Here is a 21,500-nt window from a genome sequence, read left to right as displayed (position 1 = left end):
GGTGAAGGAAGGGCCACCAGCCAAGGGACGAAGGCAGCCTCTGAGAGCTGGAAAAGGCAAGGACACAGATTCTCCCTAGAACCCTAGAAAGGAATACGACCCTGCTGATGCCTTGATTTAAACCCAGTGAGACCCATTTCAGACTTCTGACCTCCAGAAATGTCAGGTAATAAACTTGAATTGTTTAAGCAACTAAGTTTATGGTCGTTTGTTACAGAACTGATAGGAAACCAATTAGTACAGTATCCACGGGAATGATTGTAATCCCAGACGTTGGAATCTCAGTTGGGAAAGAAGAGAAGTTAGGAATAAATATAAAAGTCTATATTTTTTTCCTGAATAAGAAGAATCAGTAATACATAGATGTCAATTATGTTGTTAATGATCTGTGAGCTGAATGTGATTCCAGAAAACACACCAACAGAATTTGTTTTTGTGATACCCCTAAGTTGATCTAAGCATCGTCTAGACAAATAACTACGTGAGAGTAGGCAGGGGAAATCTGAAAAAGAGGTCAAGTGCAGAGAACCCCTCTCCATTTATTAAAATGCCAGGCAACTACAGCAATTAAAAGAGGATTATACTGTTTCGCAACAGGCAGATCAATAGAAGACAATAGAGTTTAGAAACGAACAAAAATAAATATGGCAACTTATGACATGATAAATGTTGCTTTTTTTTTTGTTCAGGGGGAAAATGATGGATTAAGTATTTGTGACAGTGAGACGACCACTGAGGAGAAAAGGCTGGATTCTGACCTTACCCCTTATATCAAAATAAACTGATATGTTAGAAATACTTGAGGATTTTTTTTAATGAAAGCTATAAGTGCACCAAAATAAAACATAGCTGCATATTTAGATATTTGTACATTGGGGAAGGCATTACCCAGAAAACATAAAGATAATGACACATTTCACTACATTGAAGGACAAAGAATAGAATCATCTGTGTGGAAAAAAAATAATTCAATAGAAATTTACAGCACAGTTGACCAGCTAAAGGCTCACTTCTGTACCATATAAAGCTTTATTACAAACTAATGTGAAAAGGAAAAATAATTGATATATACACAAATTACAGGAAGCACCCACATGTGTATTAAAGAAATGCAAGTTAAACACAAAGGGGTTTTTTCTTCCTCCTAGATCGGAAGGGCTCCAAAAGTTGGGTAATATACTTTATGGGAAGGCAGACACTTTTCATACCATTGGTAGGAATTTCATTGTTGCAGCAACTTACAACGTGGTTGGGCAACATCTAATTCTCAAATGGCCCAGCAACCCTCCTTCTAAGACTGTATCTCACAGATACTCTTGTGGGGGCACCTGGGTGGCTCAGTCGTTTGAGCGTCCGACTTCGGCTCAGGTCATGATCTTGCGGTCCGTGAGTTCAAGCCCCGCGTCGGGCTCTGTACCGACAGCTCGGAGCCTGGAGCCCGCTGCAGATTCTGTGTCTCCCTCTCTCTACCCCTTCCCCACTCATGCTCTGTCTCTCTCTCTCTGTTTCTCCAAGATGAATAAACGTTAAAAACAAAATTTTTTTAAAAAAGATACACTCTTGTGTTAATTGAGGTAGGCTCACCACTCAGTGCCTTAACAGGACCACGGTTTCTTCCTCACCCAGACATTTCTCCCGTGGAAGATGGCCATGGGGGCCAAGAGAGTGGACTCTGCTCCATGCATTTGTTCAGGGACCTGAGCTTCTCACACCTTGTGGCTCCTTCCTCCTCTGTATCCATTTAGCCAGGAGACACACAAACTAAAAACTGGTAATATTTACATAAACCTTATAAAATGACCGAGAAGCTTAATTTGTGTTCTCTTCTAAACTTAAGCCATTTCGCAGAGGGACTTTGGAAGATGCTCTACAGAAGCTAGAGAAATCTTTGGGAGGCCTTTCAGCGGGAGGGATCAGATCTATGAGTTTCCCCTGTGAGCCTGAGCTCGCCCCGTGGAGACAACCATGGAATGCTTCCTCCTGGTGGAAGGCTGCTCTTGGCATGGGCTTCAGGATGAGTCTTTCTAGCGTGTAACTGTCCCAGTCCTTAACAGCAGAACCAGGAGACAAATGCGGAGAAGCATGGTCAAGAAATTAAACAGTACCGTATGACCTGCACAAACTTCTCATTTATTCAAAACACGCCAACAAAGTACTATTTATGCATCAGATAGCATGTTAGGCTCAATTCATCCGATTTTGGTAACATTTAATACAAATGGTGTAAGCAGGGGTTAGCAACTGGCCTGCTGGTCAAACCCAGCTCACCATCTGTTTTGGTAAATCAAATCTTACTGGAACCCAGCCATGCTTATTCATTTACATGCCGTCTACAGATCTGTCACGTAACGAAGGCAGAATTGAGGAGCTGTGACAGCCCATATGTCTCGCAGGCTCAAGTGTTTACTATCTGGCCCTTTACAGGAAAAATTTGCTGTCTAAGGTAACACGAAAGGAAATGACTGATTTCTGCCACAATCAGTAAAGCATGTTAGTGCAGGCGCTATGGCTTAACCTCATTATGTTGTAAGGCAAGTTTCTAAAGCTGAATGGTTCCACGAGACAGAAGTGCACATTCCTGTTTCTTTAGTCCTCTTGTTTCCCCCCTCTCCCTTCGGTTAATTTCTGATATCACAGCTGAGAAAGGCTTCGTTTACGTATTTTGCAAACAGTGTCATGGACTGAGGAATAGTTGACGGTCTAAGAAAATGTGCCCAATGGTCTAGGAAAAGAGTATGCCTCAAAATCGCTCAATTATATGGCTTCCTTATGAAGTGGTCCCTCACCGTGGTCTCTCAGGCGGTGTAAAACCCGAGTAAACAACTCCGTGAAAGCGAGAAAGTGATATTTTGGGGTAGGGTCACCCTGAAGCTGTCTTTGGGATTTAAATGCGACTGGTGGTGTAAGTGGTGATTCAAACAAATGAGGGCGACCTGACGGGCCAGGAACATGAGCTTGGGTGTTTATGTAACAGCCCTAGACAGAAAATCTATCTATCCTCTTTCTGTATTATTCTTGCTGACGTGGTCCAGGTGAAGAGGTGATGTGCTAGAGCTCTTTGTCAAAGCCTTCTGTGTAAGTAAAATTGAAATTGAAGCCCGGGGTAAAATCTGCAAACCCCTCCTTAGGTAGAAATGCTGAGAGGAAGCAAACGTCACCCAATAGGGTGATCAAAGAATAATGTGGGACCGCCGGGCTCAGAGGCCCTCAACGCGTATCTCTGTGGTATGAGCGGCAGAGCCCGTGCTATCTTTCCTGTGCCCACACTCACCTTTTCTGGGACCTCCCGGGGGACTGGGATTGCCCCAGGGCAAGGCCAAGTCTCACTTCTCTTTGAACCTGGAGCACCGGCTACACTGCCCGGGTCTCCACCCCATTCCACTGCCCTTCAGCAAATCCTTGGAAGTCGATGAATGCATGCACGCACGCATGCCCATGTCCTTTCAAATTAAACTCCTTCCTCTCCTCTTCCCTGTCTCTCTAAAGAGCATCATCCACGCCTTTCTCTCATTTCCCCCAGGATCCCCAGGAATGATTTTGACATGTCAGTGTTTCCCTACCACGTCACCCCATGCCCAGTCCCCAACTCTGACTGATGGTCTCGTAGGGTTGATGTGAGATTTAAGCGAAGTAAGCAACGTGAGCTGAAAACATCTCCTGAAGTTGTATATACTCTCAACAAACCTTACGTGTCACCATTGCCTCCGCGCCATATCACTTTGTCTCAGGTCTGTCTCACCTTAACTGTAGCCAGAGGCCCCCACCTGCTTTCCTCAATCCAGGGCTTCTCTCCTACTCTGCCCACCACACCTAAATCCATTAGAGTAATCTTCAACCACCGAATCTCCTCTTTTAACAAAACCCCCCAGGCCCCTGTGGCCAACTGCGGTCACTATCAAAGCCATTTATCACACTATTGCATACAAAAGAAGAAATCCATTTTGTTTGCAGCCTGTTCCGAGAATGCACCACAGATTTAAGTTTCTCCGTCTTAGAGCACTGAATTTCAAACTTCAACTCTACAGCAAGACATACATTTTACATCTCAGTCCGGGAAACACGTGAACCAAATGCTGCTTATCTTCATCAGACATACACTTCCATGTCGTCTATAATGTTCTCTCCTGCCGTCTTCCATTTGATTCTGTATCGTTTTCTATAATGCACCTGTCATGACCCACTACGTTTTCCTGATTCGTTAATAGTTTGTGACCCGCAGTTTGAATAACACAGTCTTGGAAGGCAGATGGAATAGAAAAGAGGCAATCAGGAAGAAAAGAACACAAAGGTCAATGTGGAAAACTTAGTTGTTCTTTGCTGGGGCTCTTAGGGCCTTGGTAAGGTAGACGGGGCATTATTTCCGTAGGGCCACAGAAGTGAGCCTAGGTTAGACCCTTGGCCTAAGCATCTAGTGCCTTCTCTGTCTAGAGCCCGGCTGTAGAGTGCCATCTGGGAGGCCTTCTGGTACAGCTTCCCTGTGCTCTCGCTCTCTCCACCACCCCTCTTTCTCTCTCTCCCTCTCCTTCTCTCTCCCTCTCAATACCAAGCTAGATGTACAACCTGGAGGAAGTAGATATGTGGGGCTTTAGGTTCTTAAGAGGTAGAAGCCTTTAATGGAGGCTATAATATCATGTCAAAAGCAGTCCCCATCCTCAAGGATTTCCTAGTCAGTCAATGGAGAATGCACGAGTACATCAATTCTATTAAAAGAACAGTGGATGGCATTTATCCAAGTTACCACTGGTGACCCTTACAGATACAAGCTGCCTTATCTACCTACTCCAGCAAAAGCCAGGAATGACGGAGAGATTTCTCTGCAGGCTCTTCTGTAATTTTCTTCTTGGATGCTCTCCTCTGTACCCCAGGGCTTTTACCATGTCAAGTTCTCAAATGTATGCTGCTGTTCCATTCTGTTCTGGTGCTGAGCGGGCAGCCTGGTAGGATAGTATGTGTTTCTTTAAGCCATATGCTATGTGCCTTTGTATTCACAAATGGCTCCCTTTATGTTCTCAGACAAAAATTTTGTATCCAACGTCTTGTCCCTACTGGTCATATTTGTACATATTTATATATCTTTTTTGGAACAGCAATGATTATTGCACAAGGTGTTGGCATTTTGAACAAAACTTTTGTCAGTGCAGTTTCTGGAATATTCTGGCACCTTTCAAAGACTTCAAGACTACGCTATTCTCTCTGTTGGGAGCATGGCCCAAAAGTAAACTTGATAATTACAAAGAATGTCTCATCCCGGAAATATGAATAGGAGCTCCCATTTTTGCTTTTTTCTTTGTTTCCCCATGGGTGAAACAGAGGCAAATAAGTATTCATTGAAATTAAATACCAAGGGGTTTTTGAAACCAACCAGGCTTTCTAGATAATTTGAAATCGAGCCCTCAAGATGATTTAACAATTGAATTACCAGGCATTTATAAAACTGTTACAAATGCAAAGCTCTGAAAAAGCAGCTGAAGCAGCCTTCACTTTAAGACAGGAGTGGACAAACTGCAGCCCAAATGCCAAATCCAGCCCACTGCCTATTTTTATGAATAAAGTTTTATTAAAACACAAGCACACTGGTTTGTTGCTATATGGTCCAAGGTTGCTTTTAGCAGAGACCATAAGGCCCACAACGCTGAAGATATTCACTATCTCGACCTTTACAGAAAAGGCTTGTTGACCTCTGTTTTAAGACAGTCATATTAATTGCATATAGTAATTTATAGTTATTATCTTTGCCACTGATCAAGTATACTATTCTGTTCGTTTCAATGTCTTCACTATCTTAACCTTATTTTGCAATAAGAGTGTTTTTTTTAACAATGTAGCTTTTTGTAACTCTCAGATGTTTTACGTGTTTATATTAATTTAAAGTGTTTATATTATATTGTTATTTTAAATGTAAATGTAGATAACTATATTAATTTTTTTGTATATATATTTTTTTAACGTTTATTTATTTTTGAGACAGAGAGAGACAGAGCATGAACAGGGGAGGGTCAGAGAGAGAGGGAGACACAGAATCTGAAACGGGCTCCAGGCTCTGAGCTGTCAGCACAGAGCCCGACGCGGGGCTCGAACTCCCGGACCGTGAGATCGTGACCTGAGCCGAAGTCGGACATTTAACCGACTGAGCCACCCAGGCGCCCCAAGATAACTATATTTAAATGTTTACATTATATTAGATCGATCAGATAGTTTTTCAAAGTGGGTAACCGATTCTCTTGGTGGCGCTGAACAAGAAAGAAAAGTTAGTGTTTTTCTGAGTTGCTTAAATAACTGATGCCATCATGCAGTTTATAGGAACGTAGGTTACACATTAAATGGGCGACTTCAATAATAAGTCAATCTCCAGTATGGGTTGGTTATTAGCTTTGTTACTGCTCTCTGCTTTGATAACCGAGAATTTAGCAATATTTCTCTTTAAGGACCAGACTTATTTACAGATTGAGGGATCCTTGTAATCTGATCTCCCTCCTCTTAGCCTCTTTATCTTCGATCCCACCCAACACACACAAATTCAAACCTTTCAAGGATGTCTTTCTTAGGGATACCTGGCATTACAGGACGAGGATAGTGCAAATAGAAGTTGAAAAACACATCCCACAGCAGAGTTTTGGATTGTCCACTGCTAAGATGCTTTGGTTGTAAATTATGGACACCAAACCCAAAGTGGCTTAAATAATAAGGAGATTGATTGTATGACTTTATAAGGAGCCCACAGGTAGGCTAGTCCCGGTACTCGTGCATTTCTCCTCGACCGTAAGCAGTGGGTCACTTTCTTCTTTGGCTGGCCTCCCTTGTCACAAAATGACTACAGCAGCCACCAGCGTCACTTCCTCTCTGGCAGCGTGAAGAAGCAGAGACTCCTCATCAGGTATCTTGTCCATAATAGAGAAGTATTTTCCCTGCTGCTTCCCAGTGGATTTTCCTCTGTTCTTCATCCCCAGAACTGCAGCATCTGCCAGTGCCCCAGTCCATACTGGCAGGCAGAAAGAAATCACCAGAATTGGCTTAACCTCAGATTCCTTTCATGACCCTGGGGTGAGTACTCATCCCAGGTTGCAAGGGAGGAAGCCTAGACACATTTATTTGCTTTGCTATCTAGCACGGCCCTTTGCCTAGATCTGTGGCTCAGGAAGTATTTGAGAAATTGAAGGGAATGGATTTAAAATTCAATCATAGTATCTCATCATGTTTCAGATACTGTTTCCATATCGTAAAGAATTGTTTCGTATGGCTCAAAGAATAATCAAAAGCAAGGATGGAAAAGGAAAGGATGAAGAGCCTAATAGTTTTCATCTAATTCCATCATTTATCCAGTTATTGAATCTGTAAGAGCTGTTTTCAGAGAGCTACTGGCAGAGATTTGGAAGAGTTCCCAAGGCTTCAAGTTTATGGTTTAAAGATATTTGATTCCCACCAAAAACCATAAAACACCTAGGAATAAATCTAACCAAAGAGGTAAAGACATTTGATTCCCTTCTTACTTGTTCACTATAAAACAGTATCTGCGAAAAGAAAGTAAATAATAACGGACTCTTACACAGGTCAAAAATCATACCGTGTGTCGATAGCCTTGTCTGACTCTATCTACCTTTTCAACTCAAACTACAGGCTTTCGCTTTAAATCGACTAATGACGAAACTTCTGTAATTTGGAGTTTAATTGCCCAGGCTGCCCCTTTGGAACATGAGCTTATAGCTTTTTTTTTTTTTTTTCTTTACTCGTAACATTTGAATATGGAAAAAAATGACAGCAAGTAAAAGATCCTTCTGGGGCATCATTTGATCATGACCAGTTATTACGTTGCCAAAATAATTGACATGAAATGGAAAAGGTCTCTTAGCATTTACCTGGAAGCATGGTGACCCCCAAGAGCTGCCTCCCTTTACAACAGTGAGAGATTCACAGAATGTTCTCATTTTCTGACCGCAGCTTTGATCATTTCACCACCACTTCCACATGTAAACTGTGAGGACTGGTACATTTCACAAGTACTTTGGGGAGCCTTGGCCCCAAGGAGAGGCATCTGTATTGCTTAAGAATGCCATAAATATTTTCTTCCCTGAGAAATAGACACTTTGGAAACAGATCTTAAGAAAATCTAATGCACAAGGTGCCTGAAGGATAAAGAAACAATGTTTAATTCATCGAGGTTTATACCAAGCAAGATGACTCAATCACCCTGTTTCTGCCTGCCTCCTATTTCCATCAAGGTCAATGGAAGAACCTATAGGTTTGATTAAATTACTGAGAGGCTATAGAATGGAAGGTTTCTTGAAAATAACATGAAAAAATATATATGTAGTGAGATCCAAAGCTGACTGAACAGTGGGACCGGTTTGGGCTTGAGTGCGTTGTTTTCCGCTTTTTCTATGTAGATTGTTTTCTTCCAGATTCTTATTTGTCACTCTCTTAAGCCCTAGTTCCCACCTAAGAAACTGTCATTTCACTCCTGAATTAGCAATTCTCTCATCTTTTCTCACCAACAGAATTTTTGCTTGAGAAAGGGTTGGATTACTAGGAATAAAACATTGGCAGGTGTATGATGAGAAAGGATCTCCTAGACTAAACAGTCGCCATGTGATCTATTGGGAGGAAACCCCCACCACAATTCAAAGGCCCCTGCGAAGCGTCGCTTCGTCCTTTAAGACTGAACGCAAGCAAACATTAGCCTTCCGAAGCGCTGGAGACTGCCTTCTCGCTTCGGACCTCTCGCCTGCTAAATGCCCCCACCGCGGCTTTTCTTCATTTTCCTTTCATGCAGTTACCATGTGTCTGTCTTTGGCACTGAACTCTGAGTTTCTCAAAGGCAGAGATGGCGTTCATTCACCTGGGGTCATAGTGCCTAGCTCGGTCTCCCCTACAACGTGTGCTTCGTCAGCGTTGGATGGAGGGGTGGACAGAGCAGGGATGGGTCAGAGTATGGGGGATGAGACCACTTTCTGGGGGGAAGATGCCGTTTAAACAGATAACCATTAGAGTGTAAATAAAGTCTGAAGCCAAGGAGATTCGTCACGTTCTGTGGTGCAACATCCCCGGACAGAGAGCACTTGTTTGCGAACAGAGGCCAGATTGCTGCTTTGGCTCTTTTCCTAATCCTCTGGGGCTAAGCCTAGTTCAGCTCTCAGACTGGATGGAGCATTGCACTGGTCCCATTGGGTCCCCTATCCTGGACTTGCTGCCACATTTCCTGCCAAGAGGCAGAGGTAGCCGCTTTCCTGCTAACTACTCCCCCCACCCCCTTTTGTCAGGGCTGCCCTCCCTTCCATTTCTCAGGATGGACTTTGAATGGCAACTCAAAGTAGCAGGGGCTATTCTGAATCCATTCTAATGAGCATCGTTACTGAGCAATGGCAGGGACTGTCTCCAATGCCCAGCTGACTTTTCCCGGGGTGTGATTTTGGGGTTCTGGTGGCCCAGCTCTCATCAGTTCCACTGTGTTTTCCGCGTTCACTTACCAAAATAACTTACACCGCTGACATTAACCATTGGAAAGCACTAGACACAGAGTGTGGGCTCGATGAATGGCCCTCAAGTGCCAGGGGCTGTTAATATTTTAAAAAAAATTTTTAATGTTTATTTTTGAGGCAGAGAGAGACAGAGTATGAGCGGGGGAGGGGCAGAGAGAGAGGGAGACACAGGATCCCAAGCAGGCTCCAGGCTCTGAGCTGTCAGCACAGAGCCCGATGCGGGGCTCAAACCCACGAACTGCGAGATCGTGACCTGAGCTGAAGTCGGACGCTTAGCCGACTGAACCACCCGGGCGCCCCTGGGGCTGTTAATAATATTACAACTTCTTTGACAGACCTCCTGTCCCAAACTAGAAATAAAGTATCTGGTTTAGTCTTTCTCTTGCCTTAGTGTTGGGAGGTCTGTGGCTTGAGAGCCCTCAAGAGGGGAAGGATGAGACCAAAGGATGAATTTGAGTTTTAGTGAAGGATATAGTTTTAGCAAACATTTTTATAAGACATGCACAGATTGTATAGCTCGCCTTCTCCACATTCGTACATATAATTTAAAAACCGTATTTTGGTTGATCAGAACAGGCATGGGAACTTAAAAAGCAAACAGATTGATACACTGATCAGTGTTCTTGGATGCAAACGTCAAGCACCGAGTCTAGATAACTTACGCCGAAGAGGGATTTAGGGAACCTAAGAAATAGGCAGTATCATAAGACAATCTAATCAGCCACCTATGAAAACGTCACTGGGGCCATAAAAATAAATCTGGTCAAGCCTCTCATCTGTCCACTCCTTTTCCAGAAAACATGGTACGCCAGAAAGGCAGATATAACTGATGCTTTATATTGACCTAACACACATGTTTTCCTTCAGACCAGGGACGTGTGAATAGGAAGATTATCCCAGTAGTTTCAGCCAGGTCAGAAACTCTGGCTCGTGAGTCACCTCTTGCCATAGAGTTGCGCTCCCAAGTCTGTATGTTTCAAAGCGCTTCGGAGAGCCGTGTAAGCCTCTACCTTCTCACGTGCTTGACAAATGAGGTTTCAACCTTTTGCCTGAATATGTCCAGGACGTGGGAGAAAGGGCTTTTTAAAAAAACAACATGCTTGACAAGGTGTCTGGCTTTGGCTCAGGTCATGATCTCGCAGTTCGTGGGTTCGAGCCCTGCGTCGGGCTCTGTGCCGACAGCTCAGAGCCTGGAGCCTGCTTGGGCTTCTGTGCCTCCCTCTCTCTCTCTCTCTCTCTCTCTCTCTGCCCCTCCCCTGCGCATACCCTATCTCTGTCTCTGTCCCTCTCTCTTCTCTCTCTCTTTCTCAAAAATAAGTAAATATTTTTTACATTTTTTTTAAAAATGAACATTAAAAAATTTAAAAAGCAACAACTTTGTTTTAGAATAATTTTAGATTTATAGAAAAGTTATAAAGATAACACAGAGTTCCCTTATGCCCCTCAGCCAATCTCCCCTAATGATAACATCTTATGTAACCTTGGCATGCTTATCACAACGAGGAAACCAACATCGGTCCATTGCTATCAGCCAAACTACAGACTTTGTTCAGATTTCACCAGTTTCCCCACTAATATCCTTTTTCCGACCCAAGATCCCATCTAGGATACCGCATGCATTTAGCTGGGCATATTTTTTTTTCTTTTCTCCCCTTTTTTTAAAACTAACAGGGGCGCCTGGGTGGTGCAGTCGGTTAAGCGTCCGACTTCAGCCAGGTCACGATCTCGCGGTCCGTGAGTTCGAGCCCCGCGTCGGGCTCTGGGCTGATGGCTCAGAGCCTGGAGCCTGTTTCCGATTCTGTGTCTCCCTCTCTCTCTGCCCCTCCCCCGTTCATGCTCTGTCTCTCTCTGTCCCAAAAATAAATAAACGTTGAAAAAAAAATTAAAAAAAAAAAAAACTAACAAATATTTCCTATCTCACAGGGTTTCTGGAAATATCCCAGTGTGGTTGTTCTGGTTCAGGTTCTGGTTCATGAGGTTTGCCCCCAAGCTCCACTGGGAGTGCAACCATCTGAAGGCTTGACTGGGGCAGGAGGATCAGGGTCTGGGCCCACTCACATGGCTGCTGGCTGGAGACGCCAGTTCCCTACCACGTGGCCCTCTGCATAGGGTTACTTGTCATGTGGCTTCCCCCAGAGTGAGGGATGCAAGACAGCGGGAGCAAACGGGATGGAGGGCCACAGTGAAAGGTGCCTTTTGGGTTTTTTTGAGGGAGCTCATTCCATTGCTGAACAGCTCCATTTGCTGAGAAACCTGTCTTTGCACAATTTCTTTCTGAATCCTTGCTCTGGCCAGGGGTGGACTAGCCAGGAGGTCTCTTCATCCATCCACCATCTATTCATACAGCTGTTCACTGTCGAACATCCTTCTACATCTGATCTAAATGAGGACAAGACACTTCATATGAAGACATAGAAGGCTGCTTATTCACAGAACCTGCTTTATTCCCCCACATGTAGTCAGGAATCTGGTAGAAACATAGCTATAGGCAGACTCACATTCTTTAGAAACTGAAAGAAATTGTTATTCAGCCTGATACGTAAAAGCTCAACGATTTATAAACATTTTTATATTCTTCTGTCTGAAACAGAAGCTGACACCGGGTGTAACCTGGGCATTGTGACAAGTGGGAAAATGTGAATGTGTCACATGGTCCAAGCCCACAGCTGCTCTCTAGGTAGAGTTACACACAGACCAGTGCTTCTTAACCGGAGTGATTCTGCCCCCGTGGGACATTTGGCGATGTCCAGAGACATTATCGGTCGTCACAACAGGGAATGGGTGGGTGTTCTGGCATCTAGTAAACCGAGGCCAGGGATGCTGCTAGATATCCTACTGTGCACAGGGCAGTTCCTCACAGTCAAGAGCTCTCTGGCCCCAAATGTCACTAGAGCCAAGGCTACACAGGTACCCCCTAGCTAAGCATTTTTTTAATCATAGGTCACTATTCACAAAGATCACATATTTTTTTTTCCTATCAGGAGGCTTCAAGATATTGTTTGGAATTTTGGAGTTTGAAGTACATGTTATCCTTGTGGGACTCTGTAAACTCTCATGCTGGTGCGAATAGCAATTAGCAGAACGACAGGGAAAGTGTTCGATGTTCGGGAGTAAAGCCTAAGACTGCATACGTGCTGACCCGGCAATGCAGCTTGTACATATCTACCCTAGAACAGTGGTGCTTAGATTTCAGTGAGAACCAGAATAACCCCCCTGGAGTGTATGTTAAAGCACATACTGCTGGGTCCCACCCCAGAGTTCCCGAGTCACTAGTTTTGGGGATGGGACCATAAACTTTGCAGCTCTAACAAGTTCCAATTTCCCGGGGCGGTATTGATGCCAGTGGTCCTAGAACCACACTCAAAGGACCACAGAGTGATTCTTGGACATGTACATAGGAAGACATGCACAGAATTTTTCAAAAACACTGTTCCCGACAGTCCCAAGCTAGAAACAACTCAAATCTCCATCAATAGTTCAATGGGGGAAATTAACCATGGTATATTCATACCAGAAGACAGTGTACAGGAATCAAAAGGAGTGACCTACAGCCACCTGCCTCAACAGGATGAATTTCAGAAATGTCGATAAATGAAATAAATGAGGCAAGAAAGAATACTTAGAGCGTGATTCCATCTGTGTGAAGTCGAAAGCAGGAAAAAGGAACTATATTCTTTATAAATGGATACATAGTAAAACTGTAAAGAAAAGCAGATGATTATTAGATTATTATTATTATTAGATATAGATTATTAGATGATTGATCAGAGCAATGATTACCCTGGGTGAGGGGGAGGTAGGCACACAGGAGACTTGGGTACAGGGAATAGTCTACCACTGAACTTGACTGTTGGTTGTGTGGGAGTTGGCCTCCTCAATATTATTTAAACTGTGTATTTATATTTATACACATCTTTACATATTTTACATCTTCCAATTAAAAAGAAGTTTAAGGAATTCCTTCTATCTTAAAAGAAAATGTCCCCTATCCTATATGTATTGTGGTTCTTTGACAACTTGCTTGAATTTTAGCATCTGCCCGCTGGTTATAAAAACCAAGTCTCTTAAGCTTTACTATCTGGTTTAGTTATTCTTCTGGGTCAACTAATAAAATATGAAGGAATGATAGAATTTTTTAAGGACATATACTCTTGTTACAGTCAAATACATGTGGTGATGTGAACTAGTGAATAAAGTGTTACAAAGTAAAAGCCTGTTTGGAGAATGGATTTGAATCTTGGGTTGTTAGTATGTTTATTGTGGTACAAGTATAATAAGTTATGGGAGGCCATATCGTTAATCATCTTTTAGACACTGGAGATAAGAACATACCTGGGGGCGCCTGGGTAGCGCAGTCGGTTAAGCGTCCGACTTCAGCCAGGTCACGATCTCGCGGTCCGTGAGTTCGAGCCCCGCGTCGGGCTCTGGGCTGATGGCTCAGAGCCTGGAGCCTGTTTCCGATTCTGTGTCTCCCTCTCTCTCTGCCCCTCCCCCGTTCATGCTCTGTCTCTCTCTGTCCCAAAAATAAATAAAACGTTGAAAAAAAATTAAAAAAAAAGGACATACCTGTAATGAAAGAGACTGATGGCTCTCTACCACATTACAACTGACTTACTTAAATTTCCCCTATACAAATCTCACGACCGCGAAGGTAAAGACTCTTAGGAACTATTTCTATCTTGTGGGAGGAGACTCATTTTTGAAATATTTCTTTGCTTTTTGAAAGAGGATGGATCGGATGTGTCTGTCGACTACTGTGTGATGTCTTTTGCCTCCAAAAATTCAGAGAGAAGGAGTTGGGAACATCTGTAGCCCCGAGAGGATCCCAGGAACGCTCGTTTCTGTTTAAGAATGTGCATGCTGTCTTTTCCTGATATCAGAGTCTTGTTTTTAAATTTTATTGGAGAGTGTCTGAGTCTCTCTCTGCACTACACTTTTTAGTGTGTCCTGTAAGAAAACAATTCATAATCCCCCTTTTAAACATAAGGTTCTTCACGGCACGGGCTACACTTCCCTTATTTGATGGCAGTGCGGATTTCTAATTTGCACCTCCCACGTGTTAAATTGATGGTTGCGTAATCCCGAAATGCATTCTTGCCATGACATCCCAGGAATCCGACTGCAGCTGCCTACTGATATGAGCGGTATCTTTATTATTTGGTGAGCGAGCCAGATGTGCAAGTACATTTGTTGTGAGGACAAGACGCTAAAAGGATATTATGCCTTACTGATTATAGCGAAAAATTAGAAATGACCCAAGTGTCCCTGGGTGGGGGAATGGTTCATTAAATCATGGCACAGCTACGCTATGGAATACGATGCAAGCACCAAAAAGAAAGTAGAGCTGAATTTATGCACATGTGTCGGGGTCCCCCTGAAGCCCTTTAGATGCGTCGTTTCATTTAGTTCACACGGCAACCCCATGAAATGCCCATTTTACAGAGGAGGACAATGAGACTTGTCCACAGTCACACAGTTAGTAGATGGTGCAGCAATAGCTTGTCTGAGTTCTCTGGACCTCTAGATTCATTTCCTTATCCAGTTACACTCTACCAGCTTATAAATGTCAGAATAATATGTACTGTTGACTTTCCTCTCCTGGACATTTGATTCCAGATGACATTGGTTTGCGTAAACGTGAAGAATAGGAAGACACTCATGTAATAGTAATAGCAAACATATCTAAGTGTCACCACTAAGTTAATTCTGAAGGAGGTAAGTTTCCTGTACTTTCCATGATTGAAACAAAATTGAGGAGCGTACATCAAGATTCTGGCTGTGCGTACTGCCCGCGTCAGGGATTTTCATGTGTTTTCAGAGCCATTACTCTGTTTAAAATGCCAAATTATAAGTGAAGTAAGTAAGAAGTCATGCTTTTGCTCAAATGTAGTCACTGATAGTGTAAGATGTCACACGTATAGCTTGTGTTTACAATTTGTCATTCTTTTAATATTTGCAGATGGGCAGAAGAGAAAGAAATCTTTGAGAAAGAAACTGGATTCACTAGGAAAGGAGAAAAACAAAGACCGAGGTAAAGGACAGAAGGAACCACAGCGGATGCGTCCTCCGTGGAGCATAATGGTTGAATTTGGTGGGGTTTTTGAATTGCATAGATTTATGCAGTTCAACTCTATTATGTAAACTGGCTTTCTACAAGAGAATGTCATTAAAGCCTGTTTTGGTCTACTCTTTTGTGTTTGAGTGGCCCTGTACTGAGTTGATGAATTCAACTGGTTTGAGCAAAGTTTGACCTCGGCCAAGTTTATGGTTCCAATTATGATGCTGGCCAATCAGCAACGCATAAGAAGAACCTGGGTTGAGTAGCCATGGACAGCATCTCTAACGCTAACCAGCTGTCTGGCAAGGCCAGATAGTTAGGCAGGGCTAGTTGAATGAGAAAAAGTTTGGATTTGCCTACCATGACTACTGGAAAGAAACAGTCTCATCCTCATGAGCTACTGGAGATGGGCCATTCTCCGCATTTCTGTGTTAGATCACAGCAGGCTTATGTTTTGCCCTATATGTTTTGGGGATTGTCGACTGTCTTCGTACTGTTCTGTGTCCCTTCTGTGTCTATTTGGGGAGCCGACACATTAGCCACTCTTTGAGAGGTATTTGTGGTCATTTTTAACTAATATTCACTGAGCCTGCATAATGGGCACCTGGGCCCCATTAGCACAGTACAACTTTCTGTGGCTTGTTTGTATGGGCCCATATGAAATGACCGCGGAACAGTGCCGTCGTATGAATGTATTTCCATTTTATGTGACACAATGAATGAGTGTTGAGTGAGGAGACCCATATGTCTCACCTCGGAGTTCTTTTCTATAATGATTGAATTTCTGCTTGAAAAGAAACGGAAGGCAGTAAAACTGAAGGTATAAAAATGAATGCCTTGCGGTCGGCACGGGACGAGACCTAGTCCACACCCTCGATCCCAGACTCTACACCCATGTCTTGAACTGTGCCTAAAGTGTCACGACATTTGGTTCTTTGGACTCAAAGGAGATGTGAAAAGTCCTAAAGAATGGAGAATCAATGTTTTACTTCCCTTAGAGCGGGATTTCTCAACCTGGGTCTACTGACGTCTTAGGCTGGATAATTCTTTGTTATGGAGGCTGTCCTGTTCGTTGCGTGAGACGCTCAGCGGCATCTCTGGCCCCTACCACTAGATGCCAGTAGCACCGCCCCCCTCCAGGATGTCTCCAGACATTTCAAATGTTTACCTCACGCTGGAGAAAAGGAGATGAAAATATGAGTGATTCCCTACCTCTGGCTGCACAGTAGAATAAAACTGTGTGCAACCTTTAAAATGCCCAGTGCCCAGACCCCCACCCCAGAAAGTATAAGTCCACCGGTCTGTAAGGGCAACTGGACAGGAGGGATTCTATAAACTACGAATGTGCGGCTTCTAACATGCGAATTCCGGTCCATATTGACTAGCGTACTCACCAGGGCACATCGTGTCACAGCAGAATCTGCTGCTGGTATAATCAGGGCAAAGGGCCTTAATTCTTGTCCAGCTACCTATCGCAGTCTGATAAGTTGTGTTCTTTTTAATCGGTTCATATGTTCTTACCCTTATTTTTCAATGGCTGTTAGTAACCAGGATAGCTTTTTTAACCTAGAGGTTTTGCTCCTTCTGTTCTTTGCCTCACTAGATTAGAGTAATTCTCAGTGTTTATAAAGTGAATTAATGGGACCACACAGACTTGCATTAGGAATGTGTACCTTTAAAGTTGGTTTATTCTAGGATGATGATATGAATACTAGGATTTGAATACTCAGAATGCAGACTTTCAGGTGATTCTTCACAAGTGCCCATTCAGGCTAGACTGAGCAGAATGAGCATTTTCTGCGGGAGACGACTGAGTTCCCTCAACAGAGGGAGATGTGTGTGTGCTTCCTTACATTACAGAACAACAGGAAGCAAGGATGTGAATGAGCAGAAAAGGAAGGGCCGGGGGAAGTAATTGACCAATATGTACTGAGCCATTATACATTTTGCAGACCAAATCGTACTTAGGAATTACATAGGCCCGGTGAAAATTTGGCAGAGTTCTATAAGGCTGCCCAGGGAGCTGGCTGGGAAAAGGAAGGCAAGTCCTGGTGCTCCAAAGACACATCAGGGCGCCTAGGTGGCTCAGTCGGTGAAGCGTCAGACTCCTGGTTTCAGCTCAGGTCATGATCTCATGGTTTCGTGGGTTCGAGCCCCACGTCGGGCTCTGCGCTGGCAGCTAGCCTGCTTGGGATTCTCTCTCTCCCTCTCTCTCTCTCTGCCCTTCCCCCACTTGCGCTGTCTCTGTCTCTCTCAAAATAAATGAATAAACTTAAAAAAATATTAAAAAAAAAGAAAAGAAAAGACACATCGCCCATCCAACTAAAGGGAGAAATATTAGGCTTCGTGGCAAAAGAGGGTTTTTTTTTTTCTCTTTTAAAGTAGCTCTTAATTAAATGGCATGTTTTCTGAACAACCTGGGGACCAGAGCGTGAGGGGGTAGCACGTAGGTCATTACATGGTTGTAATGGTTCACATGATTTTCTTCCACTTGAATATTAACATTGGGGTTCCTAACAGCTGCACATGTGGAAAATGATAATCATTTGAATCCAAGAGTAAAAGAAGGAAAACAGGAAACTCTAAGTGACCTCTTGGGTTAGGTCATCTAAAAATAAATAGGGGCAGCTTTTTAGAATCGAATTGCTCTCCCAATAAAGAGTGATTCATTAAGTGTTGGATATGCTGCTAGATTAATTGATTCAATCAGAATGAATTACGTCCTGCATTTTATTTAATTGCCTGGACATGAAACACAGCAGATCGTGTGACACTGCTGTGTCCCTCCTGCCCATATGACTTTTGAATTCCATATGGAAACTAATTCAAGATTGATGCTGGGTCGGAAAACATATTTTCATACAGAATGCTTCCCAGTCCTTAATTTCTCTTAGTTAAATTACTTGGCAACCCAAAAGCATTTTTTAAAGTTTCAGAATTTCAGAAAGTTTCTTTCTTGTGTCAAGAAAGAAATCATTTGGGGGGAAAAGGATTTTAAAATAGCTACTTTGTTCCAGTGAATGTGGTTCCTAATCAGAGCACAGGGGGAGTAGGTTTTTTGGTGGCCTAAGTCTGGGAGGCAGGTCCCCTCTCCACAGGATATTTTCAGATTATGCCGTATATTTATGGATATAAAATCTGGCGATAATTTAGGCGTGGCACCTTTCTTTGTGCCGAACTGGTATCACGCCAAGTAGAAAAATCAAGTATCGGTTATCGCCACGTGGAACTTCGCGAAGAGAACTCACGAAACGCTGTCTTTGAGTGCTGTTGCCAGAACTGAGAGAACCAGAGGGCGGGGCGGGGGCAGTGGTGGGGGTCGCAGGGCAGAGTAAGAAGGGGCCACCTTGCACAGGACCGTGTGGGCCCCAGCACGATGTTTGGTCTGCATGCCGAGAACATTGAGACGCCATCAAAGCGTATGAAGGAGAAGGGACATCTTAATGGTGTGCTTAAACAGATTGCCACACTGCAGCGTAACACGTGAACTTGGGATGGGAGTAGGACACGAGTGGAGGGAGGAAGCCTGAATCTGGAGGAGAGGAGAAGGTCAGGAGATGTGAGGACGGAGAATTAGATGGGCCCTTTAGGTAGACATCCAAGCCACCAAGAGTGAGGGTAGATCAGGGGTCTGACCACGAGTCAAAGTCAGTGACAATAGAAGAGAGCCATGAGCAGGAGGCAAGCGGAACCTCGCACACGCAGGTTTCTGCCACATGGCGGGAAGGCACAGATACGGAAGTGGCAGTAGGGAGCCCAGGTTCACCGGGCGGGAGAGTTCACAGTTGCTACTAACGAACCCAGCAGGGAAGGCAGTGTTCCTAGCAAACACATACTGTAGATTAGAACATGACACACACTGTCCCTGGCCCCAGAACAGTGAGTCTTGGGAAATGTCCATCTGGTTTTAAAAACCTATTATCAGCTGCATTAGCCACTATCAACACTGAGTCTCTAGGGTTTTCCCCCCTAAGAGAAGCGTTTTGAATCCACAGACAAGCATGTGCACCCAACATTTTATTTACACCCGACGAAGGTTTTGCTCAATAGATTTGTGATGAGTCCTCAATTTGACAATAGCCACATTTGGAGAAGCAGAAATATTCAAAAATCCTGCTTAGAATTTTCCAGAGACTGTAGCTTGTAAGGGTTCTCAAGAGACAACGACAAGAGACCAGAGACTACATTAAAACTCTGTCACTGAGAGGATAAATAAACTCAGCCAGGAAAGAAAGCCTGTTAGGGAAAAATAAAACTCTGTTAGAGGATCAGCTCTTGAGCAAGAATAAAAGAGAAATAAAAATGGAGAGGCTTGTATTCCATCTGTTTAATTGGTATTCAATTATTCCAATTTGCAAGCAGGGTGACAGAGGTTTGGACATTAAAAACGATGGATACCAAAGGAAACCATTTTTCTAGGGATATCAGCAACTCTAAACGAGTCTGGTTGGTTTTCCTTATGTGGAAAAACTGGCTAAGAGAGGAGTCCGTAGCCCCATCTTTGAGATAGAGAGAACAACCTGGGGAGGGGCAGAGAGAGGAGACAGAGGATCCGAAGAAGTCTCCGTGCCGACAGCAGAGAGCCCCGTGCGGAGCTCGAACTCACAAGCTGTGAGATCCTGACCTGAGCCTAAGTCGGCCACTTGACCAGCTGAGACACCCGGGCGCCCCTCCCTGGTTGTTTTGAAGTAAGACGGTTTGATTATTCCCATACACAAGACAGCGCTGATTTACGCGATAAATCCTGGCGTGCACAGCCAGTGGTCTGGTATTGTCCCCTTTGCTTTCTAATTTTGCTAGTTGGTGGAGGTGGCCTTTTATCAATAGTGAGCATTGCGTCTTGCTGCACTTGTCTACATCAGTCACTCAAAAACATGCCTAATTTTTTGTGTGTTATCATATGCCACCTAGTTTGTTGAGAATGATGGAGAATGGTAAACATCCTCTGAAAATCCCCAAATGGTGACGTTTTGATTTTTTGCTTTAAATTTTTTTTTTTCAACGTTTATTTATTTTTGGGACAGAGAGAGAGCATGAACGGGGGAGGGGCAGAGAGAGAGGGAGACACAGAATTGGAAACAGGCTCCAGGCTCTGAGCCATCGCCCAGAGCCCGACGTGGGGCTCGAACTCACGGACCGCGAGATCGTGACCTGGCTGAAGTCGGACGCTTAACCGACTGCGCCACCCAGGCACCCCTGATTTTTCACTTTAAAACAGATTCATGTTTTGATGGAACCAAGGGTGCAGGCTTCTCAAGTACCATTTCTGCTTTTTTTAGATAATTTTTTTTGTTTATTTATTTATTTCAAAAAGGAGAGAGAGAGAGAGAGCAAGCAAGGGAGAGGCAGAGAGAGAGGGAGAGAGAGAATCCCAAGCAGGCTCCGAGCTTTCAGTGTGGATCTCGGTGTGGGGCTTGAACTCACAAACTGTGAGATCATGACCTGAGCTGAAGTCAAGAGTCCCACGTTCAGCCCACCGAGCCACCTAGGCACCCCCCATTTCTGCTTTTGATGTAGACTTGGTCATTAGCCCAGTGATGTTAAAAATCACTGGCCATAGATCAAGGAAGAAAACCTTCCAAAGCCTCTTTCCACCTGATTTAATGTTAGCTTTTCCTTTCAAAGAACAAACAAGCCTTACAACTGTTTTCTCTTGATCATTCTGGTTTTATTCGTAGGGGTTATAAAAACAAGGGAGAGCCCAGACTCCAATATTCTGCTGCTAGGAGGTGTAATTTTGACTCTAAAAGAAATAATGCATTTAACTTAATTATTAATGCTTTTCAGCATAAATCTAAAATATTGCCAGTAAAATGCCCAGCCCTAAGGATTAGTGTGCTTACAACAGACACGTATACATATGGATTTACTACCGTGATCCAGAAAACAACTGTGTGTACATCTCCAAATAAAGCCGTAGATCTCTGCATTATGCTCCTTCCCCCCAAATTGTCCTTACGAGAGGATTT

At 43.7% G+C, this 21,500-nt stretch overlaps 1 protein-coding gene across 4 annotated transcripts in view; it reads left to right on the top strand.

The window, feature by feature from the left end:
• ARHGAP6 (Rho GTPase activating protein 6) overlaps positions 1-21,500 on the top strand; it is a 453,678-nt gene that overhangs the window by 382,343 nt on the left and 49,835 nt on the right. For all 4 annotated transcript variants that reach the window (XM_045472356.1, XM_045472357.1, XM_045472358.1 and 1 more), the window contains exon 3: positions 15,433-15,504. In XM_045472356.1, coding sequence (XP_045328312.1) covers positions 15,433-15,504 — 72 coding nt within the window. The remainder of the gene's footprint in view (positions 1-15,432; positions 15,505-21,500) is intronic.

Source organism: Leopardus geoffroyi, chromosome X, assembly GCF_018350155.1.
Source record: "Leopardus geoffroyi isolate Oge1 chromosome X, O.geoffroyi_Oge1_pat1.0, whole genome shotgun sequence".
NCBI classification, from domain to species: Eukaryota; Metazoa; Chordata; class Mammalia; order Carnivora; family Felidae; genus Leopardus; species Leopardus geoffroyi.
This window is presented reverse-complemented; position numbering and strand designations above follow the sequence as displayed.